The 19,580-nt window shown below is 33.7% G+C and overlaps 1 protein-coding gene across 1 annotated transcript; it reads right to left on the minus strand.

The window, feature by feature from the left end:
* Nucleotides 1-242: 242 nt before the first annotated feature.
* On the minus strand, nucleotides 243-5,598 carry LOC130967420 (zinc finger CCCH domain-containing protein 55-like). The gene is made up of 9 exons (XM_057892269.1): nucleotides 4,260-5,598; nucleotides 3,705-3,890; nucleotides 2,244-2,423; nucleotides 2,067-2,164; nucleotides 1,670-1,921; nucleotides 1,440-1,590; nucleotides 1,160-1,354; nucleotides 1,026-1,070; nucleotides 243-862 (listed from the first exon to the last, which is right to left on the minus strand). The coding sequence occupies exons 1-7, from the start codon at nucleotides 5,204-5,206 to the stop codon at nucleotides 1,177-1,179; spliced, it is 1,992 nt and encodes a 663-aa protein (XP_057748252.1). The 5' UTR covers nucleotides 5,207-5,598; the 3' UTR covers nucleotides 243-862; nucleotides 1,026-1,070; nucleotides 1,160-1,176.
* Between the last annotated feature and the right edge of the window lie 13,982 nt (nucleotides 5,599-19,580).

A 19,580-nucleotide genomic window follows, 5' to 3' on the forward strand; every position in this document is an offset into this window, starting at 1 on the left:
GCTTGTTAGATAAAAAAATAGCATAAAATAAATTAAAAAAATATAGAAAAATTCAAACAAACTCAAAAGACAACTTACTTGAATAGACATGATATAGATATAATAATTTATGTACCTTCTATAAACTTAAAATTTTGGGAAAAAATAATATTGTGGCATATACCATCAAGTTAACTTGGGGATTGATATAGTATGTATTAACTTCTTTAAGCAACTAATGAGAAAAATATCATTTTTGCAAAATTACATGTTTGACATAGGGGATGTATAAATAAATGTACACAAAAAATATTGGACATGATAAAAGCTATACCATTATTGATATCCTGACTTGCCTCTGTGACCTATATTGATTGCATGTTCATATCAAAAAATAATAATAGTAATGGAATCAAAGTTGGGTCAGTAGGCACAGGTACACCACTAGCAACCCTTAAAAAGAGGACATAATAATGACACAAGAGGACTGGAATTGTAACAGCATATTTTCTACTCAGATTTCAACTTAGTGTCTTTGAGTATAATCAGTGGTGTATCAAGATTTTGTTGTGATTCCCCTGCTAGGCAACTTTTAATCTACCGAAACATTTGCATAATTGGAACAAAATGAGATATGAAAGTATCAAAAGAGTTGTATATTTATTATACATTAAGGTAAAAATCTATAGTACTTTGTTGTGCCTCAGTTTAGTGCAAAAAGAAAAAAATAGAGAAAAAAGATAATTACTTTTATAAAGTGATATATGTCTGTCCTAGTAGTATCAAATATTGTATTTCTTGCTGTTAGGATCTAATCTTTTTTAACCTAGGTGTATTTGCATATACATCTAGAGTATTCATCCTTCTGTATGCTTCTACAAATCTGCATGGAAACATACCAGCAAAGAAAAAAAAAAATGAAATTTATTAGAGGGATTTTTAATTCATTACTATACTACATTAAAAGCATGTTTTTTGATATGATTCTTTCATTTGCAAAGAAATTTTTAAAAAAAATGAAGAGGAAGTTAGAATCTCTTGCTTACCTCTAATAAAGTTATCACAATGCCACTTCTATATTTATTTATTACCTACAATTCAAAACCAAGATATGCAGAACTAAGATCCTAAAAAGAGAGTATGAGTTAACTTGCCATCATAAAACTATAACCAGAAGTACCTTAGATTTGGTGAATATTAATGAGAAGCCATGTCGCTTAAAGCGCTTTTTGGTTCTAACTTGATCTGAGATGATGAGCATGTGGAGAACACGGCACTCTCGTTGACCTCGGCCAATGAAGAGAAGTCTGCCGGATCATCCCTGGTTGCTTTTGTTGGCGAAGTAAAGAGGTTATCCGGAAGGGCATGCTCGATGCTGCACCATAGTTCTGACCATGATAAGCGCAATGACACAATATAACAATGTCAACAAGAATAAGATTAGATGTCAAAATTTATACCTATTTTGAACATCTATGATTTCATCCTGAGAGCCGTCCTTTCCGTTCCTGCTGCAGTTATCATGGATTCTAGCCAAATCAACTTCTTGCTGTTGCGGCGCAACAGCAGCAGCTGAAGCCATGGCCGTAGAAACAAGGCTGCCGGTGAATCCTGCAACATGTAGCAAAATTAAGAAATATTTAACCTGCTTCAATGGAAGTTTATATGGAGCCAGTGTCAATTGACCAACCTGTCATATCTTCTCTGATGCTATCGGAATAAAGCCTTGGACTGCTAATATGACCTTGAAGTTGAGATGATGGCAAAGTGGCGCCGAAAGAGAGACTTCGCTGGTGATGGCAAAGGTGATTATTCTTAAAGTCCGGAAGGTGTAGATTCATCAGCCTTCTTTCCTGGAGTTCAATGGCTTGCTGAAAGTCAACCTGCTCCTCCAATTTTCTTCTCAGCAAGATCTCCTGCGGATTATACAACATTCGTGCTCCTGCAGAGAAACAGATCCAATACAATTCAAAATGGAAACCATCCGTCGCACATTTACAGCTTCCAAAAACATTGTAACTTCCTTTAAGTATGCTACTTCTAAAGCCAAAGTAGATTAAAACAGTTGAAACAACAGATTGCATTACCAAGACGGAAATCATGAGGTGCTTTAAATTCAAGTTCAGAGGGGCTCAAACATGGCGAGAGCTCTACCCTCTCTATATGTGGTGGTTGATGTTGTCTCCTGCATGCACCAATCACAATAAGATACATTGTGGCAGAAGGAAGATATGAACTTAACAAAAGACTGCAAGCTGACATACTTCTCAACAATTTTTCCCTTCTCCTTGTAGGGCTTGACAAGTACACGGGAATCGCAGATGAAATGGGGATTCCCTTTGGATAATATGAGTCTCACTGTCTCTGAATAGACAAATGTAACAAACCCAAACATTCGCTTTTGCTGGTAAGGAATCCTCACATCATGCACGGGTCCAAATTTGCTGCAAAAGGAAAAAGTAGATATTGCAATAAAATTCCTAACTTCAAACATGAATGTAGATACATACATATGTATCCATGCATGCATGCATTTACATCTATATGAATATTTGAAGACACAATAAATGCTTGCATGCAGATAGACTAAATAATATTACAAGTAATTATCAATTTAGAGAAACATACGGTCAATTGAGATCACGGTTCCAAAGCCGCTAAGGAAAATAGTCAACAAACAGAATGTATACTAGAATGAGGTGGCATTGTCCTTAACCTTTTGATGAAAAAGTAGATCCCACCACTTCTTATTATACAACCATCACCATGATTTCGGGCAAAGATTATTGTTACATTTATTTTGGCTATGCAGCACTTTTGATAATGGCTCAAAAATTAGTTATCGCCTATCAAGTATTAACACATATATTATTGTTCCAATGAAACAAAGCGAGCTCTCTAACACTACAATAACAAAGTCAACATACAAATAAAGTTAATTTTCCTTTAAAAAAAAACGTGGTCGCACAATTTATTATATAATTATATATCAATAACATGATTTTTGACAAAGATTACAGTTATACTTTTCCTAGCTTATATAGCACTTCTCTTCCTCTAAGGGTTCAAAGTTAATTCTCATTTGTTGACACATATATAATGCTTCCGGTAAAATGACACAGAGTCCACTACATTGCAAGGAATAGAGTCAACAAACAATTAATGAAACAACACATAATTGTTTTCAGCTGTTATCATTTTCATATTGCAATTACAATGAAATCAGCCCGAAAAGAGGGGTCAACCAATTATGATAGCCATGACTAACGTAAACAAGGGCATTAAACTCATACCATACATAAAGTTTTCAGCTGAGTATCACATAATTCTTAGATTTAGCAGTAATGACAAAACCACAACAATTGGGTTTAAGTAGCTGACTGTAGATTGATGAACGGCAAACCAAGAAACCCGAAATCAGTGAGCAAGTATCAAGGATAGCAAAAGAGACAAACATAATCAAAGCTGTGTTAAAACCATTAAATAGTGGTGTGCTAACTGAGAACAGTAAACCTGGATAATCAATGCAGTATCCGAGAACATACTTAAATTGCGCCAATCTGAAAATCTGATCATAAGAATGCAATCTAATCAACACCAATGCAACAATGAATGCATCATGTGGCGAAACCATTCATTTTTGAATAATATCCTAAACAATCTTCCTAACTACAGTTCAACTAATGCAAATTATGAAATGGGAGCGCCGCGGCGGCATGTTTTACCTGAAGTATTCTGAAACATCTTCATCTTTAAATGTGCTTTCCGCCGGAAACGTTAAATAAATCTGCCTCGAAGGAGAATTAGGCCTTTCAGCCGATGCAATACCTAGAATGTCAATGCTCTCCTGCCTGTACCTGGCAAACCTGTTAAATTCTTCTGCCGTCATGACTGCTGCAGCAGCAGCTGCCCTGAAATATATCACAAGATCAAACAAAGTATCACTGTATTAGTACTATAGACTTTTCAATTGAACAAGTTAATAATTACAACTACAGATGTAGTCTTTCTTACTACACACTTAAGAAAAAAAAAAGGTGGAAACTCACATGCAGATATATTCTTGTGAAGTTGTTGATAGTTAAAAACCATTAGACGACAATTTAGTCCAACATGTCAATCATCTAAGAGTTCTCAACAAATCAACTTCACACAAAATCAACTCAAATTATAGTCTTTTCAATTGAACAAGTTAATAATTACAACTAAAGATGTAGTTTCTATTACTACACACTAAGAAAAATGTATTGTATTTTTTAGCTTAATAGTTCTAGAAAAACCTTTGGGGATCATTCCTTCGCAGCATGGAAAAGTTAATGTATTTGTCCATTGGGGTTGGTGCAGCACCAGCAGACATGAGCTGAGAAGCAGCCATTAATCTTTGATGGTGTGCAGCCTTCAAACTCATAAGAGCCTCATGCTCTTCCATAGTTGGAGAATCAACAATGGCAGCGTTGTCCACAGCATCATGATGATGAACAAAGTTGCAGTTGGTTCCATTTTTGCAGAACCCTCTTGCAAAGTAAAGACATGGTTTGTACCCAATTCCCACTTCTTCATCAGGCACCCCAAAGAACGCGTCACTAGCAGAGTAACTCCTCCTATGGAAGAAATGGCCATCGCCATTGTTGTTGACAGCACCATGACCCAAATCAAGCCTAATTGGATCCACAGCATCCTCATTATCCTTATTATTATTCAGTGACTCGTTGAGAAAAGAAAGGTAATCACCCATTTCTTGCTCATCAACAAAAGAGTCACCAGCACCATCACTCCTCACACGAGGTGAAAGTGAAAGTTTAGATTTTGACACAGACCCACCATAGATACTGTCACGAGAGACTGAAAAACTTGAATTTGGGCTAATGGGGTTGTTTGGTAACCCAGGAAGTAGGTTGTTACCAGTACTGAAGCGTGAAAAGGGGTTGTTGCTGCTGCTGCTGTTGTTATTTGGGGTGGTAGCAGGAGAAGTAGTGGGGTGTCTTGGTGGTAAATGGTTGTTGAGAATGGTGTTAGAAGGTGAAGAAGGTGAAGAAGAAGAGAGTCCCAAGTGGGTTTTGATTCTGAGAACAAGGTTATGAAGGACATAGTCAGGGGTTGAAGCCAAACGAAGAAGGTCAGGTTCTTGAAGGTTGAAGAGAATGTGGCCAATGATCTTTGATGCATTCTCAGGGTCAAGCTTGTTGATTCTGGCCACCACAACATTCGTGGCTTCAAAACTACCCATAATCGTATAATCGAAGATTAAAAAAGATATCTTTTGGTTTTGGGTTTGTACTTTTGTTGTTGAAGAGAGACTAAAAAAGAAAGAAGAGAGACGGTAGAAGAAGCGGTGGTGAGTGGTGAGTGTGGGAGTGTGTTGATGTTGGTGAGCGAAGAACAAGAAACAAGAGTGTGTGTCGTTATGCGATGTTTTGTTGTTGCTGCCACTTGACACAGTACACAACACACTTTCTCTCTCTCTCCATCTATGCAACTATGTCATTTCACTGTGTTGGGTTGTTCTCTTCTCTCTCCTATTTTAAGTGTTTTGAGTTCAGAATTGAGATCCAGCTTTGAAGTTAGAAGGATAAGCGTCAACACAACACACACCCCAATTCCCATAGATTCTTGATCCATGAGCCTATTTTTGGTGCCAGAGAGAGAACAACCAAACCAATAAAAAAGGAAAAATATATCATTCTTGGCATGGTAAGTGGTAACTAATTCTAATTTTGAGTTTTGCTAATACGGCTTTTCTAAACATATATTTTAAAAATACGAATTTAACTTTTAAAAATATAATAATAGAAAATTTTTAATATTTTTAATGTATTTAATGTATTGAAAACGAAAACATAAAAAAAATTAATTTTTGTAATCATTTTTATAAAATGTTTCCTTTTATTATATGCTTAACTTATTTAATATTTATTAATTATTATAAAAATTAATAAATATCAAATAAAATAAATTTAATTTTTTTGTCTCTTTTTATTATTCCTCCTCTCTTTTTGTTTGTGCAATTCACCTTCTTGTCCTTTTTTATTATTATTATTTTTTCATTTCTCCTTCTTCTTCCATGATACTCTCATTAATTCATTATGTAAAGTAAACTTATTTCTTTTTTACTTGTTTGATTTTTCACTTTTTTCCCCTTTTCTCCTTCACATTTTTCTTCTATTTCTATGACCTTTCGTAACCAATTTATGGTTTTCCAAATTTGATTAGATTTCATTCTTCTTTTCTAAGGTATACAAGATTTTCATTTCTCTATTTAACAAGGTAATTTAACATCATTTTGATTCTAGTGCTGGATTACTAGGTTTTTTTTAAGAAAAAGTCTAGGGAGCCAATGGCCTAAGCGTACAATGTGTATAATGGAGGTTTAAGAAGTATTAGAGATATGATCATTACTGTTACATTGTCCTGTCAGGTTATGCTTTTGGGATGAGTGGTTTCAGATATGGTATTAGAGTTCTAGATTCGAAAGGTCAATCAGTTTAATTTTTTATTGAGATGTTTATTATCCTTGGTATCCGGATGGTTATTCTAGCTAGTATGGTGATGTTCATTTTATTCATGAACCAAAAATTTAGCCCATTGTACACATTGTACATTTAAACCATTGGCTCCCTAGCACTACCCTTTTTTTAATTCTCGGATTTGGAAATGCAAAAAATTGAACATATTATAATTTTCTTGAAATTTGTTAAATTTGATCATAAATATCGTTCTTGTTCGCAGTTTAATTATAATTGTGAGTATAAAGTGTGATTTAAATTCAATGGTTTGATTTTAGGTCATTATTTTTCAATTGAGAATTTTTCGTTTGAATTTAAAAATTTTAATTGAAAATAAATTTTTCCCGAGAATTATTTATGTGATCAAGAACATTTTTTTTTTTGTTCTAGTCACTTTATTAACGCTAAAAAGCATATTATCATAATTAGAACCAACTTGAATAGGTCCACAAGTAATTTTTTTAAATTTTTAATTTATAAAAAATTATAGCATTAATATTTAATATAATTTTTAAAATTAAATTATAATTTTTTAAAAAATTATTTTAGTGTTTATAAAAAAGTTAAAAAATAACTTTTTTTATAATAAAATTTTTTTTATCATTCTTCTCTTAAAATAACTACTTTTAAAATTAAAAAATAAAATAAAAAATAAATGTTGTAATAAGGTTGCTTATATATAGATGTCCATTTTTAAGAAAAAATGAATTTAATAACGTTGAAAACATAATATTCTATACATATATAAATAGGAAGTTAAGTCTCAGTGAATAACACAAAAAAATAAAAAATAATTCTCTCTCTTTCTTTACGTTATAACTTTACTAAATACTTCGCTCTCTTCCTCTTTATATATATATGTATACTACAACATATAATATTAATAAATATATGAATCACTTCTATTATAGTATTATAGTGAGATAATAGTATTGGTGAATATTAATATTAAAATCTTCTATTTACACTTATTTATTTTATATCTATTTTCTCTTCCTTATTTATTTATTTTATAATGATAACTTATTTATAAACTACTTTTAATATAAGTATTTATTATTGTTTAGACTTTTTTTAAAAGAAACTTAATTAAATTATTTACCCAAACTGGGCCTGATCAATGAATTAAATTTTAACTTATGCTCATTTAATTTTAAAAATAATTCGAATTCAAATATGATATATGATAAATAAAGGTTTAATTATTCTCTTGGTCTTTATAGTTTTACTAATTTATAATTAAATCTCTATATTTTTTTCTTTTCAATCAGGTTCTTACACTACTTTTAATTTTATAATTAGGACAATTTTATGTCAAAAATATTAAAATTAACGAAATATTCCTAGAAAAAAATATGTGGTTAAAGATCTAATTAGGTTCTTAATTGTGAATATCTTTAATTTGTAAAGAAATATTTAGTTAACTCTAATATTTTTTACACTAAGAAATACTTACTTACAAAATTAAAATCAGTATAGAGATCCAATTGAAAAGAAAAAAATTTATAAAAATTTAATTATAAATTTAATAAAATTATAGGACCATCACAATAATTAAATTATAAATAAAAATATTTTGCTAATACATACGTGACGTAAAATTATATTTTAAAAGTATCGCAAATAAAAATATTTTACAAGAATGATTTCTCGGAACGGTCATCTAACTCGACAATTTCAAGATTGGGCCATCCTCACGGCCCAACGACGGATCAATATCTTCCAATATCCTGACCCAACATTCGAATTTGAATACCTCCCTTATCTTAACCAGATAAGACAAGATGAGATAACTACCACTAGCTATATAAAGGGGAGCCAGAGGCCCCCATTAGGTACATTACTCATTCCACACACCTTATACTTCTCATATCCATTCTGACTTAGGCATCAGAGTGTCTTTACAGGTACCACCCCCCACCGCTGCAAGAAGACAATCCGACAACCGCCTCGACTCACAAGTCTCTGATCCACCTCACAACCTGTACCAGAGACTTCTAGTACATTGGTGCCGTCTGTGGGGACAGCAAAGTCATAGCGACATGACGGAGAACCTCGAGGAGTAACCATTAAACTCACTCACTTGATTTCTTGCTTGTACTTGAGAGGAAAAAGGAACAATGTTTTTCAACTTGCAATCACCTTCTTAGTGATAACACTCTTTATATACCTTTGCCCTACTCCAACGGCGAAATCCAAAGCCCCGCCTCCCTTTAGTGGGACACCTCCACTTCTTGGACCCTCTCATCCACCACTCCCTCATCCGTCTCTCAAAGCGCCATGACCCCATGTTCTCCCTCTACTTCGGTTCCATGCCCATCGTGGTCGCCTATTCTCCTGAACTCTTCAAGCTCTTCCTCAAACCTATGAAGCCTAACACCCGAACTCAGGGATAGCATTCCTTCCATCCATGGGAGGATAACAAGCACCGTGCATCGCCAACCGACCCCAATCCAGCAGCAACAAAAGAAGGACAAACATGCCGCCTACTGAAGTCTGAGCGCCCGACGGCCTAGGAGAGAAACCAGTCGAGATAATCGAAGAGCTATGCCTTAGAGTGCAAAACCTTGAGGGCCGAGTTACTTCTAAGGAACGATACCATTCCAAACACGCAAGCCAAGCAACCTCTAGAATCCGGTCGCACCGAGAGGCCAGACACGAATGGTTCCCTGAAGAACGACATAGAAAACGACGCGACTGGAGCAAATCTAGAGATCCGGAGCGCCGACGCAACGAGGATGATCGAAGGCACAGTCAGGAGGCCAAGCGAATAAGAAACGAGTACATGATAATGGGAGCTACCTCATTCACTGAGAAAATCCTGAAGGCCAAACTCCCTAAAGGTTTTGACAAACCCATCGACATGAAGTATGACGGCACCAAGGATCTCTAGGAACACCTAATGGCATTCGAGGCCAAGATGAACCTGGAAGGAGCCGCCGATGCGGTCCAATGCAGGGCCTTTCTGATAACCATAGCTGGCCATGCGATCAAATGGTTCAACGGCCTCCCGAACAGTTCCATAGCCAGCTTCGACAATGTCTCCAGAAAGTTTATGGCCTAGTTCACCACTAGGATCACTGAAGCAAAGCACCCAATCAGCCTACTTAGAATTACCCCAAGACAAGACAAATCTTCAAGGAATTACCTCGACGGGTTCAACGATGAGTTCCTAACAGTCGATGGATTCACAGACTCAATAACTAGTCTCTGTCTAACCAATGGACCCATGAATGAAGACTTCCAAAAGTACCTCACCATCAAACCAGTCTAGACCATGCACGAAATCCAAATTGTTGTGAGGGAATACATAAACGATGAAGAGGTAAGCCAAGTCGTGGCCGCCAACAAATGGGAGCTCGGCATCCGAAAGAGACCAGAAATAACACCTCAAATCTGTAAACACCAACCGACCACCCAAGGCAGGAAAGTTCTCAAACAACACCCCTACCCGTTCCTATCATGGAGATCTACCACCAAATAGCGGAACGAGGCATTCTCCCAAAGGCACGACAACTAAAGGAATGAACAGGCGGTAACAAGAGCCTGTACTGTGACTACCACCGAGGATACGGGCATAAAACCCAAGATTATTTCGACTTAAAAGATGCCCTCGAACAAGCCATCCGAGATGACAAACTCCCCAAGTTTGCCAAACTCACGAGAACACAGAGGACGCAACCCGAGGACGATATAACAGGCACCCCAAGAAAGTTCAGAAATCGACCCCATCATAATTGTAAACGTCATCACCAGAAAGGATGCACCGAAAAAGTCAAAATCAGCACTAATAAAGGATCTCAAAGTCCTAGCCGCAAGAAACCAACCACTAATCTCTTCGGTTCCAGCAGTGATCACATTTTTCCCCAATGACCGCCAACACGACACCTCAGCAAAAGATGCCTCATTCATCATATTGGCAAAAGTTGGGACTGAACTTGTGAAAATAATACTAGTCGACACCAGAGCTGATTCCAACATCCTCTTTAGAGGAGCTTCGACAAATTGGATCTCCGAAATGAAAATCTGGAAACCCGATAACTTCCTCAAATCGGATGGTTCCATAGTGTTACCACTAACCATCGGAACTGGAAACCAGAGGAAGACCATCCTCTCTGAGTTCGTGGTTCTCAAGGACTCTACTACCTACAACATCATCCTCGGAAGAAAGATGATCAATGACCTATCCACTATCATCTTCATCAAGTTCCTAATCATGAAATTCCAGGCAGATAACAGCACCATCGGAGCGATACATGAGGATCGAGAACGCGGTAGAGTGCGACAACACCAGCATGAACCTCCACAAGAGAGTCCGAGACGCAGAAGGCATCTTCCTCGCCAACCTTGATGCACGCCAAGACCCCAGCCAATGTAGAACCATGGGAGAAAACGATAAAAAAGCATAGCGGGACCTCGCAGACGAGGTCAGGTGCATAGCACACATATTGGAGCGAGCTCTAAAATAGAGAATAAGCCTAAGGTACAATCGCAGCATGGTACGATGAGACTTCGAACTAGGAGACCTCATCTTACGATGAAATGACATCGGTCCCCCCATTTTCGGAGAAGGAAAGCTCATGCTCAATTGAGAAGGTGATGAGCGGATAATTTATACGCTTTTTGGCATTGTTTTTACATAGTTTTTAGTATGTTTTAATTAATTTTTAGTCTATTTTTATTCATTTTAAGCAAAATTCACATTTCTGGACTTTACTATGAGTTTGTGTGTTTTTCTGTGATTTCATGTATTTTCTGGCTAAAATTAAAGGACCTGAGCATAAATCTGATTCAGAGGCTGACAAAGGACTGCTGATGTTGTTGGATTCTGACCTCCCTGCACTCGAAATGAATTTTTTGGAGCTAAAGAAGTCCAAATGGTACGCTCTTAATTGCGTTGGAAAGTAGACATCCAGGGCTTTCCAGAAATATATAATAGTACATACTTTGCCCGAGTTTAGATGACGCAAACTGGCGTTTAACGCTAGCTTTCTGCCCTATTCTGGCGTTAAACGCCAGAAACAAGTTGCAAAGCAGAGTTAAACGCCAGAAACAAGTTACAAACTGACGCTTAACTCCAAGGAAGACCTCTACACGTGAAAGTTTCAATACTCAGCCCAAGCACACATCAAGTGGGTCCGGAAGTAGATTTATGCATCATTTACCTATTTCTGTAACCATAGTAACTAGTTTAGTATAAATAGAACTTTTTACTATTGTATTCAGGGTCTTTGACCAGATCTTTGATCAGTTTTATGTTAGTCCTTAGACATGGGGGCTGGCCTCACGGACATGCCTACCTTATTTTTACTTATATATTTTCAACGGTGGAGTTTCTACATACCATAGATTAAGGTGTGGAGCTCTGCTGTTCCCCGAGTATTAATGCAAAGTACTATTGTTCTTCTATTCAATTCATGCTTATTCTTATTCTAAGATATTCATCCGCATACAAGAACATGATGAATGTGATGATTATGTGAAACTCATCACCATTCTCACTTATGAACGCGTGATTGACAACCACTTCCGTTCTACATGAAAATAAGCTTGAATGTATATCTCTTGGGTTTCCAATCAACGATTTACATCGACTTTCCTCTGACAATGGGGCATCTGAATTCGAGATCAGAACTTTCGTGGTATAGGCTAGAATTAATTGGCAGCATTCTTGAGATCCGGAAAGTCTAAACCTTGTATGTGGTATTCCAAGTAGGATCTGGGATGGGATGACTGTGACGATCTTCAAACTCGCGACTGTAGGGCGTGCTAACAGACGCAAAAGGATAGTAAATCCTATTCCTACACGATCGAGAACCAACAGCTGATTAGCCATACGATATCTGTGAATGGTATTTTTCATCCGAGACGAGAAATCCGACGGTTGATTAGCCGTACAGAAACCGTAGAGGACCATTTTCACTGAGAGGACAAGAAGTAGCCATTGACAACGGTGACACCCAACATACAGCTTGCCATAGAAAGGAGTATGAAGGATTGGATGAAGGCAGTAAGAAAGCAGAGATTCAAAAGGAATGAAGCATCTCCATACGCTTATCTGAAATTCCCACCAATGAATTACATAAGTATCTCTATCTTCATTTTATGTTTATTTATCTTTTAATTATCAAAACTCTATAACCATTTGAATCCGCCTGACTGAGATTTACAAGGTGACCATAGCTTGCTTCAAGCCGACAATCTCTGTGGGATCAACCCTTACTCACATAAGGTTTATTACTTGGACGACCCAGTACACTTGCTGGTTAGTTGTGCGAAGTTGTGAAAAAGAGTTGAGATTACAATTGTACGTACCAAGTTATTGGCGCCATTGAGATCACAATTTCGTGCACCAGAAGGTCTTTACCGAATCAAGACAGTAACCGAAAAAAGAGCCCACAGGCTCGAAAGACTAGACGGGACCAAGCTCCCGAGATCTTGAATTGCCACCAACTTTTGCTGCTACTATACGTAGAAACATCCTTCCAAAGCAACAATATCGAGGTCGTTTAAGACTATCTCTTTACCCTTTATTTTTTTTCTTTTTCACTTTCATTTATTGCTTAAGTTGTTTAAATGTATATTTTCTTACCGGGCACTCTTTCCTACGCACATCGGGAGGTTTTTACGAGGTTTAAACCTCAAATGAAATTTATTTTTTCAAAAGCATTGTCCCGTCCGACGGCACGAACTAAACGTGGTTATCCCCGGGGATCAATCACCCTGAGACCAACAAAATAGATATACAAATAACAAAACAATAAACGGCTATCCGGGGATCGATCACCCTGAAGCCAACAAAACAGATATCCAAATAAGTAAACGGCTACCCAGGAATCGATCACTTCGAGGCTAATAAAACGGATATCCAAATAACAAAAAGCGGCAACCCAGGGATTGATCACCCTGAGGCCAACAAAACGGATATCCAAATAACAAAATGGATATCAAAATAAGTAAACGGCTAGCCGGGGATCACCCCAAGGCCAATGAAACAGATATCCAAATAACAAAACGGATATCCAAATATAAAAAGTAGTGACCCGGGGATTCATCACCCCGAGCCCAACATAACGGATATCCAATTAATAAAACGGATATCCAAATAAGTAAACGGCTACCCAGGGATCGATCATCCTGAGGCCAAAAAAACGGATATCCAAATAAAAAATGGATATCCAGATAAATAAATGGCTACCCGGGATCAATCACTCCGAGGCTAACAAAACGAATATCCAAATAACAAAAAGGATATCCAAATAAGTAAACGGATACCCGGAGATCGATCACCTGGAGGCTAACAAAACTGATATTCAAATAACAAAATAGATATCCAAATAGTAAAAAACGGCGGCCCGGGGATCGATCACCCCGAGACCAACAAAACGGATATCCTAATAACAAAAAACAATGACCCGGTGATCAATCATTCATGAAGCCTACAAAGCAGATATCCAAATAAGTTAAACGGCTACCCCTAGAAATCGATAATCTCCAAGGCCAACAAAACGGATATCCAAATAAATTAAATAAGCAAAGTATTGAAATCAGCCTACCAAGTGGCCTACGGCCCAAGAAGGCCACACAAAACAAGCATGAGCTAACGATTTTCCAACTCGCGGAAAGTCAAACTCACTAACATCCTGGCAATCAACGCAGAATGATGTCACTCCCTTTCCTGGCCCATCACAGCATCCCGATAATAGAAAGCCAAACTCGTCAACAAAAGCGACGTTAAAATCTAAGCTAATGACTTTCCAACTCGCGGAAAGCAAAACTCACCAACATCTCGCCAATTGGCGCAGGATGACGTCACGTCCTTTCCAGACCCTTCACAGCCTCCCGAACTACATAGAACTGGGATTTCCAACAACTCAGCATTGAGACCAAGCAAGCATACTTTCATGCTCTGAGGGCAACTGTTCTGGACCCAATCTTTGGGTTCATCCTCGAAACGGTCACCGAACTCGCCAATTCTAAGATTGGGCCATCCTCACGACCCAAAGACGGATCAATAACTTTCAATATCTTGACCCGACATTCGAATTCGAATACCTCCCTTATCTTAGCCAGGTAAGATAAGATGAGATAACTACCACTAGCTATATAAAGGGGAGTCAGAGGTCCCCTCAGGTACGTTATTTGTTCTACACACCTTGTACCTCTCAGATCCATGCTGACTTGGGTATCGAAGTGTCTTTGCAGGTACCACTCCCTGCAAAAAGACGATCCAACAACCGCCTCAACTCGTAAGTCGCAAGTCCCCGATCCACCTCACAACCCGTACCAGAGACTTCTAATACAATTAGAAATATGATTCTTTTGTTTTTTTTAATATATCAAATGCATACAAAAATAAAAAAATATATGATTGTATCCTTAAAATATGTGTTTAATATATAAATAAAATTGGCTTGACCACTAGTATTTAAAGCAAGGGATACACAAACTAACAATAAGCAACATTTTTCATTCTCCATGACCATGAGCGTGCTTCATATTTGTGCATCTTAATCTCGATAAATACTCCATATCGTTGAGTAGCAAATTTGTTTTTGTTAAAAGAAAACATTATTTTCAATTCATTATAGTAATATTTAGGGCAATTTACATAAATAAATTGTTACACCTTTAAAATTATGTAAATGCATTGTTTTCAAAATAAAGACGCAAATACATTATTTCATATATTTATAGAAATCGCTACTGGCAGTAGCGGTTTACATAAACACAGAATCCGCTGCTGCCTGTCGCGATTTCTGTTTGTTTGGGGTTGGTCATAAACCGCTACTGCCAATAGTGGTTTATGTGAATTGGGACACGTGTGTAAATCGCTGAAAGCAGCAGTGGTTTACGTTGTTGAGAGAAAAAGAAATGAGTATACATTTTTTGCAATCATATAATTTATAATTTATACAGATACAAAATGAAGTAATTTATAAAAAAATGTATGCTTTAGTGAATTTTTAACTAAAAATAAATTATTTTATCATTCATGAGTTTTAGAAGGAATGAAGATAAAAAAAAATTAGTCTTAGTTTATATATTTTAGTATTCTGTAAGTACTTATTCTTTGATTTGCTATTTAGTCTTATTTTAATAATAAATACAAATAAAAAATTATTACATGCATATTTATATTTTTTATTTTATTCATCAAAATTAGGATGTTATCACTATTATTTATCTAATCAATCAACTATAAAATACAAATAGTTTTTGCACAAATAAAAAAAAATTTATTTAGCTAGAACCTCAAATGCAAATTAGTACCAAAGAACACAACCCCATGTTCCAAACTTTCCGAATCTCCTTTGAATGGTTGATATAAATAAAAGAGAATGAAGTGATTTTTTAAGAAAAAAATATATGCTTTAGTGAACTTTTGGCTAAAAATAAATTATTTTATTATTTACAAATTTTAAAAGAGATGAGAATAAAAAAAATTAGTCTTAGTTTATATAATTTAATACTTTGAGTACTGTATTTTTTTATTTGTAATTTGGTCTCACTTCTAATAATAAATACAAATAAAAAATTTATTACATACATATTTATATTTTTAAATTATATTGTGAAATGATAAATTAAATTTTTTTATATAAAAAAAATTATAAAACAAAAAATTAATGGTATATACTATTTAAATAATATCATAAATAATTAATGGTATATACTATTTAAAATGAGACTAAATAGCAAATCAAAGAGTGAGTACTCACATAGTACTAAAATATATAAACTAAGACTAATTTTCTTTTTTTTTTTATTTTCATTATTTCTAAAACTCATGAATGATAAAATAATTTATTTTTAGTAAAAAATTTACTAAAGCATACATTTTTTCTTTAAAAATTACTTCATTTTTTATCTATATAAATTGGCGAAAGCTAGTGCACTCCAGATAAAGTAGGGAGTGCAGCACTCCTTAAAAGTTAACCTACTATCAAAAGTTATCAGGTAAATTTAATTTATTTATTATTGTTATTATTTTTTTTTGTCATGGGCTGAACAAACAAACCAGCACTAACAAAAAGACTAATTCCTCTGTTACTCTGTTATTGTCGATGTGATGTCTTCAAATATTTTCACTGTTTTGTTTGATGGCAGGTGCTTCCACTATCGTTTTAGCTAGCTATAGATTTTGACGCTCTTGAACCCACCCTATTCCACTTCTACCATAAATGACCATCAAAGTCTGAAAAATTGCTGCCATAGAAAAGGAAGATGCATGTCTGTCGCCACTGCTGGTTAGCTAACTCCAAACGCAAAACGGATTCTGTAGAAGAATCCCGGTTTCCATGAAGGCGCATGATTCTCAGATGACGACGCAGTCAAGGCACAATATGCATGGCAGTTACAACAAGTCCATTATCTTTTATTTCAAATTAACCTCAACGTGTACGCAATAGAATGAAAAATTAAAATACAATTATATTTAAACAATTATTTGTATTATTTTTTATTAATTTATTCAAAAAATAATTAAATTCTGAAGCTAATTGGTATAAAATATTACAGATATAAAACTAAGAAAAATTGTTATTTGTATAAAAATGAGCCTAATAAATAATTATTCTATTTAATATATAATTAAGAGTATTTCTTTCTTTGCCAAAGAATTATAGTTCAAATGACATAATCTCTTTATATTCACCTAAGAATTGGTAAAAAAAATACTTCTTTTCTTTATTAACTTTTTTAAACATTAATTATTTATTTTACATACAATATAAAAATAAATGAATATAATATTTATTGAATAGAAGTAATTACACAAAAAATTTTGTTGTCACAGTATTTGAACGAAAGAAAAGAAAATGTTATTTTAAGAAAAAATAATAATATATTTTTAATAATATTCTTAATACAAAATAATAAATTTTAAATATTTTTTTAAGTAATATATATTAACTAAAATAATATTATTATCCCAAATAATATATTATAAATATAGTAAAATAACATATTTCAATAAAAAATTGTTAATAAAAAATTATATAAATATTTTTTTACATGAATTTTTGTTTTGCACAAAATAAAATTATTATATGTTTGTTTGCTTTTTACATTGTATAAATATTTTTTAATTAAATTTATATAGTACTAAATTTTTTATCATTCTGTTCATGTTTAATGTTTTAATTTTGTTTCACACAAAATAAAATTATATATATATATATATATATATATATATATATATAATACAAAATTTTTTATCATTGTATTTATATTTAATATTATAATTTTATTTCACATAAAATAAAATTTATTTAAATTTTAATATTATATATATATAACACAATTTTTTTATCATTGTATTTATATTTAATATTATATTTTATTTCATACAAAACAAAATTTATTTAAATTTTAATATTATATACATAATATATATTTAATATTATTTTTTTTAAGATTCTAATATATCTTTTTTTGGATTTAGTACATGAATTTTTAACTTATTTTTTATGTATTATTTATTTTAATTCTAAAGTCCAATAACTTTTTTTGTACAGACATATTGTTTTTAATATTTATATACTAATTTTTTATTTTGAACTTCATCCCAATATCTGAGATTTGCCAAAAAAATTTAAAATTTGTAAAAAAAAATAATTAACCTGATTAACAGGTTACCTTTTTAAATCCAGACCATTCAAATAAAATATAATAAATGAAGAGTTTAGATTTAACAAATTCACAAGGTGTGCAGCACTCCATACTTAGCAAGGAGCATTTAAGGATGAGCCATATATAAATTATATGATTGCAAAATATATACTCATTTCTTTCTCTCTCAACGTAAACTGCTACTGCTTCCAGCGGTTTACACACATGTTCCAATTCACATAAACCGCTACTGGCAATAGCGGTTTATGACCAACACCAAATAAACAAAAATCGCGATAGGCTCTAACGGTTTCTATGCTGCTACATTTGAATGTAATCCGCGACTGACAGTAGCGGATTCTGTGTTTATGTAAACCGCTACTGGCAGTAGCGGTTTCTATAAATATATGAAACAATGTATTGGTATCTTCATTTTGGAAACAATACATTTGCGTAATTTTAAAGGTGTAACAATTTATTTATGTAAATTGCCCTAATATTTAACCTAAAAAATTATTGTTTTCAAAATCTTATAAACTAAAACATTCAAGGGTAAAAAAAAATCTAATATGCATCATAAAAGAAGATTGATTTATCACCACAAACATACATTTTAGGAAAGATAGAAAAGAAAAAAAAAAGGCTAACACGTATTAAATTCTTAAATTCTAACACTGCTTTAACTTCTTAAACTTTTTGACCAAAAACATTTTTGACATATTCATATCAAATGCTAAAATTAATCAAAATACTGAAAATGTAACTTTTCAGTTTTTGATAATTGAGATGTTAAAAAGAATATTCACCATAAAAAAAGACATAATGAATAGTATTTGCTTCTCAAAAAATATATAATTTCAAACTTTTCATTTCTACAAACTATTCAAATTATAAGATTATACCATCATTATTTTATAATGTGAAAGAAAGTTGTTCAAATCACAGATAGAAGTTTTTGAATGTCCGAAAATTTTTTAAAAGTGTGTTTAGATAAATTATTTGGAGAAGGGAATGTATTTTTTACGAGTATTTTAAATCCTTTAACTTAAAATGTTTTGTTTGGATATTAGTAGAAAAAATTTTAACAATTATAATAATTTTTATTGGAGTATTTTGTTTAGTTTAAATAAATTTAAAAAATTCAAAAAATTTTCATTAGAAAGAATTCTCATATTGCTTATTAAATTTGACTGATAAAAAAATTGAAATCAAAATTAGCACATAAAAAAAGTATAGAAAATAATGATAATTGTGAATAATGTGAATAATAAATTAAAAAAAAAAGGTAAAATAAAAAAATCAGATCATTAATTAATTATTTAATATCATATTTTAAAATTTGAAAAATTAGGATTGACGACATTTAAACGGATTCACACTACGTACAGTTATTCCTAATCTCACCATAAGCTCCATTACACGTCCAAAATTCGCCGTCATCATTCTCCAGTCCTCACCTTGCGCCGTTGCATTCCTGCCGGCCAT

Source organism: Arachis stenosperma, chromosome 3, assembly GCF_014773155.1.
Source record: "Arachis stenosperma cultivar V10309 chromosome 3, arast.V10309.gnm1.PFL2, whole genome shotgun sequence".
Classification (NCBI taxonomy): domain Eukaryota; kingdom Viridiplantae; phylum Streptophyta; class Magnoliopsida; order Fabales; family Fabaceae; genus Arachis; species Arachis stenosperma.

Bases quoted from the DNA above. Each gene is read 5' to 3' on its own strand.
- LOC130967420 (XM_057892269.1), bottom strand. From the start codon at position 5,206: ATGGGTAGTTTTGAAGCCACGAATGTTGTGGTGGCCAGAATCAACAAG. The intron at 2,424-3,704 runs GTAAAACATGCC...TTCCTTTTGCAG, and splicing joins GATGTTTCAGAATACTTCAG to CAAATTTGGACCCGTGCATG. The intron at 2,165-2,243 runs GTATGTCAGCTT...TGGTGCATGCAG, and splicing joins AAGGGAAAAATTGTTGAGAA to GAGACAACATCAACCACCAC.